The sequence below is a fragment of the Otolemur garnettii genome, unplaced genomic scaffold (genome assembly GCF_000181295.1).
Source record: "Otolemur garnettii isolate 467f Iridium unplaced genomic scaffold, OtoGar3 scaffold00058, whole genome shotgun sequence".
Lineage (NCBI taxonomy): Eukaryota > Metazoa > Chordata > Mammalia > Primates > Galagidae > Otolemur > Otolemur garnettii.
The window spans coordinates 6,079,985-6,091,131 of NW_003852453.1; the positions used below are offsets into that span (position 1 = coordinate 6,079,985).

General features: G+C 40.0%; 1 protein-coding gene across 4 annotated transcripts in view; it reads left to right on the forward strand.

The window, feature by feature from the left end:
• Nucleotides 1-11,147, forward strand: part of RBL2 (RB transcriptional corepressor like 2) — a 58,950-nt gene that overhangs the window by 24,671 nt on the left and 23,132 nt on the right. For all 4 annotated transcript variants that reach the window (XM_003792541.3, XM_023514755.1, XM_023514757.1 and 1 more), the window contains 5 exons: nucleotides 2,775-2,884; nucleotides 3,540-3,643; nucleotides 6,997-7,134; nucleotides 7,906-8,070; nucleotides 8,531-8,642. In XM_003792541.3, coding sequence (XP_003792589.1) covers nucleotides 2,775-2,884; nucleotides 3,540-3,643; nucleotides 6,997-7,134; nucleotides 7,906-8,070; nucleotides 8,531-8,642 — 629 coding nt within the window. The remainder of the gene's footprint in view (nucleotides 1-2,774; nucleotides 2,885-3,539; nucleotides 3,644-6,996; nucleotides 7,135-7,905; nucleotides 8,071-8,530; nucleotides 8,643-11,147) is intronic.

The window sequence follows — 11,147 nt, forward strand, 5'->3', positions numbered from 1 at the left end:
TTCTTGTTTTTTTTTGAGACAGAATTTCAAGTTCTCATCCTGGGTATAGAGCTGTGCTGTCATGGCTCACAGCAACCTCCAATTCTTGGACTCAAGCGATCCTTTTGCCTCAGTTTTTCTATTTTTAGTAGAGACAGGATCTCAATTTTGCTTAGACTAGTCTAGAACTTATGAGCTCAAGCTACGCACCTGCCTCGGCCTCCTAGAGTGCTGGATTACAGGCGTGAGCCACTGTGATTGTTGATTATTTTCCAATTCACTATTTTAATTTTTCACTATTACTGCCTTAATCCACCCATTGATAATTTTATATCAGTACAGTGCTCAGTCTTGCTAGTACATAGAGGACCCAGCAATGTAAGATGTATAAAAAGAAGATCAGAGATCATTAATGTAGAACAGGAGACAGTAACTAACAACCCTGGATACTTCAGAGCAGCAAACTGTCTGTTAAGGTTTCAGCATGGGCAGGGGGTCCGTGAAGATGGGAGCTGTTACAGGCCTTGAGGAGAGAGACTGAACTTGAGTAGAGCTCTGGAGGATGGGTCAGGTCTGAAAAGGTTGATGTCATTCCACATGTTCAGAAAGCCGGACAAAACCACTGTGACTTCTGTAAACTCTGTAAGACAGCCTGAGCCTGCAAAGGTAACTGGCTTTAGTTCCTCTGATCTGCCCGAGCCTGTAGGAAGGAGTATCAGTCAGTTTCAGTGAAAAGCTCAAGACAGCGAATCTCATTATCTCATTATCTGTGTAACCTTTGGTGAGATGATTTGAAAAGGTCCTTCCTAGTCCTAAAACTTTATGATTTGATGACATAGATAGGACTCCATTTTATTTGTGGTTATGGCATCAAGACTCTAGGGGTCTGGTGCAGTGGCTCACACCTGTAATCCCAGCACGCTGGGAAGCCAAGGCGGGTGGATGGCTTGAGCTCAGGAGTTGGAGACCAGCCTGAGCAAGAGCCAGACTCTGTCTCTACTAAAAATAGAAAAACTGGCTGGGAGTAGTGGTGGGCACCTATAGTCCCAGCTACTTGGGAGGCTGAGGCAAGAAGGATCACTTGAGCCTAGGAGTTTGAGGTTACTGTGAGCTGTGATGCCACAGTACTCTACCTAGGTTGACTCTGTCTAAAAAAAAAAGAAAACCCTGTGTACACACCTAAGAAAATTTCCACTCATGGGTTTACTAAATGCCAAGGCTGACAGCTTTGTGTTTAAATTTTGGTGAAGTCTGCTTTATTCACAGACCCGACTGATTTGCACTCATCCCAGCTGGGTCTCCATGTCCTCTTCCTAACTCCTGCTTTTCGGGGGCACCTTGTTTGCCTTGAATGTAGAACCTTTTCATAAAGACATTCTAGAAGCCTGTCTTGGTCTCTGTGCTTTCCAGGTGTCTTTCTAATCTCTAACCAGGCATAATAGCTTCTCTAATCTTAAAGTACCATTAGTGGAATTCAATCTTACCAGTAGATACTAGGTAAAACCAAAAGGTCCTGTTTTTACAAAAAGGTGTGTGTTCATAAATAAAATCTTGCTTATATATGATGTTCAGTAGTATCCTAATGGGATTATCACTGATTTTTATTTTCTTTGTAAATTCCTAAAGTTGCTTCATTTTTACAAGAAGTATGTGTATTTGTGATTGAGATAAAAGCATAATTGTTACAGAAAAGCCCACTTGGTAATAATTTGTATAATGCTTTTTCATTGAACATGTCTTGCTTTCTAATAAAGTGAATATAAACCTTGTTTTGAGGGAAAAATTGTAGAAGATCATGAACCGTTTATATCAGTGCATAGTGCAGGTTACATACCCCTCATTCTGTTTTCTTCTGGAAGTTCTTAACAGAAGTTGTACTGCCCTCAAGGGAAATAGTTGAGAGCAAGTTTGGTTATCAGTAATCGGGGATACATGGGGTGAGTGGGGGCCAATTATAAATATCAGACGGGCCCAGGCCACTGTTGCTGAACTTACTGCAGTAAGTTATAATCCCACTCAAAATAGTAATACCACCACCTTTGGTAAGGAAGCATGGGACCTCTTATGTTTTTTTGTTTTTTTATTTTTTGGCCAGGGCTGGGTTTGAACCCACCACCTCTGGCATATGGGGCTGGCGCCTTACTCCCTTTGAGCCACAGGCACCGCCCTTTTGTTTTGTTTTTTGAGCTAGGGTTCTGCTGTCTTGCCTGGGATAGAATACAGAGAGCCAGGGCATCATAGTTCCTGCAGTCTCACATTCTGTGGCTTTTGTGATTCTCTTGCCTCAGCCTGTCCAGTAGCTGGGACTACAGGCGTGTGCCTCTGTGCCCAGCTTACTTGTCTCCTTTTATTTTGAGATAGTCTCACTTTGTCGCCCTCAGTAGAGTGCAGTGGTATCATAGCTCACAGAAACATCAAACTCTTGGGCTCAAAGCAGTCCTCTTGTCTCAGCCTCCCTGGTAGCTAGGACTGCAGGCACCCACCACAGCACCCGGCTGTATTTTAGAGACGGGGTTTCACTCTTGCTTATGCTGGTCTCAAATTCCTGAGCTCAAGCAGTCTACCTGCCTCAGCCTCCCAGAGTGCTAGGATTACAGTCATGAGCCACCGCACCTACAAATTTCTGGCTTCAAATGATCCTCCTGCCTCAGCCTCTCAGACTGCTACTGTTACAGGCATGAGCCACCTCAAGCAGTCCTCCCACCTTGGCCTCCCAAAGTGTTAGGATTATAGGTGTGAGCCACCATGCCCAGATCTGGCAAGACCTTAATTAGAGAATTTCTTACTTTTTTTAGGGCATGTTCCAGAGATCCAACTCAAGCCATTGCTAACAGATTGAAAGAAATGTATGAAATATATTGTCAGCATTCCCAGCCAGAGGAGAATTTTGGTAATTGTGCTAAAGGTAAATTTTGATATTGTCCACATTGTTCTTATCTTCGAAGTTCCTTGTTAATGAGTCGGAAGTAGGAGGAAAGGATGTGTGACTTTAGACTAAGGGCTAGAATATAGCTGCCTAATTTTTCTGTCAACAAAGTGATTTCTGGCCTTTGCAGTAAGAGAGAAATTTTAGGGGGATATATTTATCGTGTTCGTCTTCTGATGCTTTTTTACTTGTAGACCTTTAGTTTTCATTTGAGAACTGGAAATGAAGAAAAAGAACAGAAGATAGAGCTGTTATGTGGCCAAACCTGGCCTAGGAGTTGTTGGATCTGGTGAACTGGAACTAAGTGTGTGTGGAATAGTAACCATTCCCATGCTTCTCCGCGTAGAGCTGTTCTATTCAAATATACAGGAAAAGGGGGGTTGTCAGTCCCAATGAATGGTACTATAGTTCTTTATACAAATTTATTTCACAGTTTTAGAGAACTGTGAATTTTGTCATGAAGAAAATTAAAGTATCTGAGGGATAATTAAAACACTAATTGTAAGGGATATTTCTGAAGCGTTGAGTTGGTTCATAAGTTTTGTTTGGTGCATGAAGAGGGAGGGATGGGCCTTCGTTTTCCATAATATTTTCTTTTTTGCGTCATTTTTGTGTTTCTTAATTATTTCTACAGAAATTGCCAGCAAACATTTTCGTTTTGCAGAGATGCTTTACTATAAGGTGTTAGAATCTGTGATTGAGCAAGAACAAAAAAGACTGGGAGACACGGACTTGTCTGTGAGTAAAATAACAAATGGATTAATCAGTGAAGTGTCGCTTCCTTCCTGCCCACCAGCCCCAGAAAGGAATTATTGATGAAACAATACACAGCTTTGAGGGGATAAGGTTGGCACCTAAGGAGTCCTGTGTTCTGAGCCCTCTGACCTTCAGTCCCTTCTTCAGCAGGTCATGTGTAACTTCCAGGGGTGGAAGATTCCACAATCAGAGTCAAATGTTTAGGCTTAACCTGAAGTTGTTAAATAACATAGAGGTTTTTTGGTTTTTTGGTTGTTTTTCTTTTTCTTTTTTTTTTTTTTTTTTTTTTTTTTTGCAGTTTTTGGCCAGGGCTGAGTTTGAACCTGCCACCTCCGGCATATGGGGCCGGTACCCTGAGCCACAGGCGCCGCCCATAACATAGAGTTTTTATGCAAGCATTACACAACCAGAATAAATTGAGTATTGATGGTTAGGACTTTTTTTATTTTTAAAAGATAGGGTTTCACTCTCATACTCAGGTTGGAAGTGCAGTGGCATGATCATAGTTCCCTGTAACATCCAAATCCTAGGCTTGAGCCAGCCTCCTGCTTTAGCCACCCAAGCAGCTAGGATTGGGAACCACCACCATGCCTGGCTAATTAAAAAAATTTTTTTAGAGACAGAGGTTTCAATATGTTGCCCAAATTGGTCTCAAATTCCTGATATAATGTGATCATGCCATCTTGGCCTCCCAAAATGCTAGAATCACAGGTGTGAGCCATAGTCCCTGCCTGGATAGAATTTTAGCATAAATATTCAACCATTCCTCTTTGGCTAAGAAAATTATTTTTCCTAGATTTTTCTATAAATTTATATTTAATAACATCAATAAAAACTTTTTGAAAAGCTAATTTTTAAAGTAACATTTCAAAGAAAATTGTAAAACTGAGCAGTATTCTAATTTCTTGTAACTATTTACATTTATTTATTTTATCTATTTATTTTTATTTTTTTTTAGAGACAGAGTCTCACTTTTATTGCCCTTGGTAGAGTGCTGTGGCGTCACAGCTCAAAGCAAGCTCCAACTCCTGGGCTTAGGCGATTCTCCTGCCTCAGCCTCCCAAGTAGCTGGGACCACAGGTGCCCGCCACAACACCCAGCAATTTTTTTTGTTCCAGTTTGGCCAGGGCTGGGTTTGAACCCGCTACCTTCGGTATATGGGGCCGGCACCCTACTCACTGAGCCACAGGTGCCACCCTATTTACGTTTTTTTAATGTATAAAAAATGACTACAAATGGCTGTATTAACTTAAAGAGCTGTTTTATGACTTAATTTTTTTGTGTAAAAACATAGCTGCAGTTCAGGAGCTAATAAATAATGTATTTGGTGAGATGTTCGTAACAGTTACCCTTCAGCTATTTGAGTTTTAATTCAGTGTCATTAATTAAGTTCAGTCACAGTGTCGTGTAACCACCACTATATCCATCTCCAGAACCCTGTCATCCTGAACTGAAAGTGATCCTGGTTAAATGCTCCCTCCCCAACTGCCCCCTCTGTCCTGGTACCGCTGCTGCTCTGTGAGCTTGGGTTCTGTGAACTTGGTATCCATCCTACTGGGTGTGAAGGTGGCATCTCCAGGTGCTTTTGGCTTGTGTTTCCCTAGTGCCTGTTGATGCTGTGACCTTTTCATATGTTTGTTGGCTCTTTTATACCTTCTTTTTTTGGGGGGGGGGACAGAGCCTCAAGCTGTCCCCCTGGGTAGAGTGCTGTGGCATCACAGCTCACAGCAACCTCCAACTCCTGGGCTCAAGCAAGTCTCCTGTCTCAGCCTCCCAAGTAGCTGGGACCACAGGTGCCTGCCACAGTGCCCGGCTATTTTTTTGGTTGCAACTGTCATTGTTGTTTGGCGGGCTGGGCTGGATTCGAACCTGCCACCTTAGGTGTATGTGGCAGGCACCTTAGCCGCTTAAGCCACAGGCGCCAAGCCTTTTATACCTTCTTAAAGAAATTCAAGTCCATTCAAGTACTTTTTTATTTTGGTTGTTTGCTTTTTTGTCGACAAGTTTTAGGAGTTCTTTCTATGTCTGGATGTTAATCCTTTATCAGATATATGACTTGCCAGTGTTTTCTCCCATTCTGTGATTATCATTATACTTTGTTCAGTCTCCTTTCCTGCACAAAAGTTTTTAATTTTCATGAAATCCAGTTTATCTTTTTTGTTGCCTGTACTTTTGTTGTCTGAGTAACTTTTAAAAAAAAACATTGTTATTTAAAAAATAACATTGTATAACTTTTAACAAGTTATACATTTGTCTAACTTCAGAAAATTATAAGCTAAAAGAAGAAAATAAGAATCATCTGTGATCTTGCGATAGACGTGTTGACTTTGGTATATGGTCAGTCACTTGCCTGCCTACCCTTCATCTGTTGTTCTATGGCAGTGGCCTGTTTTGAAACATCTTTCCATATCATTCTCTAAGCATCAGGATTGTGTATTATGGTTAGGGATGTAATCTTTTTCATCAGTTATATTTCATAATACAACAGGTTTTTAAGTCTTAGAATTTTTTTTTTTTTGGAGGCAGAGTTTCACTTTGTCACCCTGGAGTGCCATGGCATCCCAGCTCATAGCAGCCTCAAACTCTTGGGCTCAAGTGATCCTGTTGCCTTAGCTTTTCATTCTTAGCAGAGACTGGGTCTTGCTCTTGTTTTAGGTCTCGACTTGTGAGCTCAAGTGATCCACCCACCTCAACCTCCCAGAGTGTTAGGATTACAGGCGCGAGCCACCGCGCCTGGCTTTAAGTCTTATACTTTTTAAAAATATTTTTTTGTTTTTAAAAATGGGCTTCTTTATATAGTAAGAAAAGTTTCGTTAAGAAGATGAGCACATTTTACTCAGAACATAAGAAACTTTCTTTGATATTTTTATTTAATTGGGTATAAAATGTTTTTTAAGAATAGGCTAATATAGGGCACCGCCTGTGGCTCAGTGAGGAGGGCGCTGGCTGCATATACTGAGGGTGGCGAGTTCAAACCTGGCCCTGACCAAACTGCAACAACAACAACAAAAAGAATAAGCTAACCTGACTTGGTGTCCATAGCACAGTGATTACAGCACCAACCACATACACCAGGGGTGGCAGGTTCAAACCGGCTGGGCCTGCTAAACAACAATGACAACTGCAACAAAAAATAGCCAAGCATTGTGGCAAGCGCCTATAGTCCCAGCTACTTGGGAAGCTGAGGCAAGAGAATCACTTAAGCCCAAGAGTTTGAGGTTGCTGTGAGTTGTGACGCCATAGCACTCTACTGAGGATGACAAAGTGAAACTCTTGTCTCAAAAGGAAAAAAAAAAAAGCTAATGTTTCTAAATGCTAATAACTTTATTTTATAGGGTATTCTGGAACAAGATGCATTCCACAGATCACTCTTGGCCTGTTGCCTTGAGGTCGTCACTTTTTCTTATAAGCCGCCTGGGAATTTTCCATTTATTACTGAAATATTTGATGTGCCACTGTATCATTTTTATAAGGTATTTTTAAAAAATATAATCATAAAGAAACTGTAGATGAGACTAACTTCCTGTTGTTAGTCATGTAGTTCAAGTTAACATCTAAGAACATTTATTGTTTTTAGTTAGATATTTCATAGATCTGTATTTGGAGAGTAGAGAAGAAATAGAATCTTGAGACTTATATAAATTTTAATACTCTATTAAAGCTCTACTTTGCATAAAAGTTTCATTTGGTTCCTTTTATCTAATAAAAGCTTTTAAGATACTGTGATTTTATGAGCTAACACAGCTTTTTTAAAAAGCAGCACATATCACTAGCTAATCTTATATAGCAGCCTTTTATTTTATGAAAGTTAAATAAAATTGGTAGAGTCAGAAAAAAAAACAAGTTCCCTTTCACACGTTATAAAGAGGCGTGGAGTTAAAATTGTGATTTGATAGTTGTTCCTTCTTGATACTGACTTAGCACCTGAGCTTAGCATAACTTTCCTATGATAGTCACAACTAATTTTTATAGTGGCATAGGTTGAATGTTTAGAGAATTTTTATTTGAAATTTTATAATGTTTTTTAACCTTAATACATAGGCATGTTTTTCATTTAAAAATTTCAAAAATACAGTATATAAAAGATTTTATAATTCATACTTGTAGTTCAGATGTTTACAAACAGTGAAAAGAAGAGCAGCTGCTTCTTTTCAACTTGTAATTTTTGATGCATTTATTTATTAAATATTTACAAATTTTGCTAATCATTATGAAATGAGCCAGCCCACTTTTCTTTATTTCAGGTGATAGAAGTCTTCATAAGAGCCGAAGATGGGCTTTGTAGGGAGGTGGTCAAACACCTTAATCAGATTGAAGAACAAATCTTAGATCACTTGGCGTGGAAACCGGAGTCCCCACTCTGGGAGAGAATCAGAGACAATGAAAACAGAGTTCCTACGTGTGAAGAGGTTTGTGAAAATATCTTAGCATCTTTCTGTAAGAAAAGTACATAGAGAGCAATTAAATGTAGTATCTTCCTTTTAGGAAGTAGGAGGGTGGCCGATATCAAAGAGGAAACAAGACTTGCATAATTTGTCGTTGCCACCGGGTTTCAGTGGCAGAATAAATTCAGTGTTCTTTCTTGATTTCCTGATCAAGTTTCTGTCCCTTAGAGTGGTTGATGTTCTGACTCTCCAAATACATAACAAGAGTTGATTCATACTTAGTATCAAATTACCAGGTTTTGAATTTTTAAAGATTGCCATAAACTTTTTAAATGTAATATGAAAATGGAAAAGACAGCTATTTTATTTTGATGGAATAACTAATGAATGAAGGTAGTTTTTTTCTTTTGCCTTGGATAATATTCTGCTTTTTATTAAAATGCTTTTCTGGATATTACCATTCTGCATAAACAACTCTTTGTAGGTCATGCCTCCTCAGAACCTGGAAAGAGCAGATGAGATTTGTATTGGTGGTTCCCCTTTGACTCCCAGAAGGGTGAGTGAAGTTCGTGCCGACACCGGAGGACTTGGAAGGAGTAAGTTTAAAATACTAGGGGGACTATTGGGGCCTAACATCTGGAAATTTACTTTTCATTTAAACCTACAAGTATATTTAATAGGGCATATATGATAGAAAATATACTATGCATTTCAGCAACAGATAGATCACTTAAAATAAATGGTTTTAAAGAATATTTAAGAACACAGAAAAATACAAAACACCAGCTGTTTTTAGAGGCAAAGTCTTACTCTGGCTCAGGCTAGTCTCAAACCTGTGAGCTCAGGCAATCCACCTTGCTCGGCCTCCCAGAGTGCTAGGATGACAGGCATGAGCCACTGCGCCCGGCCTACAAATATCTGTTAAAAAGAATGCTGGTCAGGCTCCTTGGGTCAGGGTTGTCATCCTAGCACTCTGGGAGGCCAATGCCAGAGAATCACTTGAGGCCAGGAGTTCTAGACCAGCCTGAGGAAGAGCAAAACCCCATCTCTACAAAAAATAGCAGGGTGCGGTTATATCCTTGTAGTCTTAGCTAGGCAGGAAGATTACATGAGCTTAAGAGTTTGAGGTGGCAGTGAGCTCTGATGATGCCACCGCACTCTAAACTGGAAAAGCAAGACCCTGTCTCAAAAAAAAAAAAAAATGGATAGGCTGGGTGTGGTGGGTTACAGCTATAATCCTGGACCTCTGGGAAACCCAGGTGTATAGGGAACTTGAACTCAGGAGTTTGAAAACAGGCTGAGCACGAGTGAGAGCCCCATCTCTACTAAAAATAGAAAAACCAGCTGGGTGTTGTAGCAGGCACCTGTAGTCCTAGCTACTCAGGAGGCTGAAGCAAAAGGATCACTTGAGCCTAGGACTTTGAGGTTGCTGTGAGCTGTGAAACTATATCTCTCTAGCCTGGGCAACAGAGTGAGACTCTGTCTCAAAAAAAAAAAAGAAAAGAAAAGACAGAATGCTATACATTTATTATCATCCCTATTTTTAAAGTGTATGTTTATACGCATACAAAAGGGTAGAAATGGAAAAACGAAACTATTAAGAATGAGCACAATTTTCATGAAGGAAGCATATTAAGAGTGAAATTAGAACCAAAGTATCTGATGAGCCCCTTGAGAACTCACTGAGAATTGCAGCTACTTCGATCAAACCACATACTAATGAATTCACATTCTCAAATACAATGTCAAATATCCCACTAGTTTTATGCTGTCCACTTTTCTTTTAATTTTATAATAAAAAACATCAAAAAGCCCAAAGATATTTTATTAGATGCATGCGTAGATACATATATTTTCTATATTAGTGACCTCAAACTTGAGCCCTGCTCAATGATTTTAAAAGGCCGTCTGGGCTGGGGACGGTGGCTCATGCCTGTAATCCTAGCACTCTGGAAGGCTGAGGCAGGAGCATCCTTTGAGTTCAGGAGTTTGAGACCAGCCTGAGAAAAGAGCAAGATCCGATCTCTACTAAAAATAGAAAAATTATCCAGGCATTGTGGCGGGTCCCAGCTACTCAGGAGGCTGAGGCAGGAGGATCACTTGAGCCCACGACTTTGAGGTTGCTGTGAGCTAGGCTGATGTTGTGGCACCCTACCCAGGGTAAGACAGTGAGACTGTGTCTCAGAAAATGTATAAAAAAATAAAAAACTCTCGGAACATGCCACTGCCTAAGTTAGATTATTATGTGAAGACTTTTTTGCTTATCTGTAGTGGCAGATGTTGCAAAATTATGCATGGACCTTTTTTGGTTTTGCTCATCAGCTTTCGTTAGTGCTTGTGTATTTAATCTTTGGCCCAAGACAACTCTTATTTCAGAGATGCCAAAAGGTTGGACACCCCTGTAATAGCATTTCTGTTTGGAGTGATGAAAAATTTTAGAAGTAGTTAAGAATATAATCCCACTGAATTGTACACTTTAAAATGGTTTATGTGCCAAATTTTGTTATGTATTTTACCATAATTATAAAACTTAATAACAGGCCAGAAAGCATTGAATTTTACAATTTAAATGGGTAAAAAGCATGGTATATGAACTATATCTCAATAGTTATTTTATAAAATAAACTACCCTTAATTAAATCCCAACCATGTATGTATACCTTTCCGAAGAATATTACTGAGCTTTAATAATTTTCTGTATTTGGAGAAAGATGCAAATTTATAAAACAGGGGAGGGATGCTCCTGTATCACGCTGGCATCAGGTACTTCTATCAAGTAGCGGCTTTATAGTCAAGTTACATCTTATTTGAGTGTTAGGTAGAAGTTAAATAAGGTCAAAGGCTCAAGCGGCTAAGGTGCCAGCCACATACACCTGAGCTGGCAGGTTCTAATCCAACCCTGGGCCCGCCAAACAGCAATGACGGCTGCAACCCAAAAATAGCCAGGCGTTGTAGTAAGCGCCTGTGGTCCCAGCTACTCGGAAGGTGGAGGCAGGAGAATCACTTGAGCCTAGGAGTTGGAGGTTGCTGTGAGCTGTGATGGCATGGCACTCTACCCAGGGCAACTGCTTGAGGCTCTGTCTCAAAAGAAAAAAAAAAAA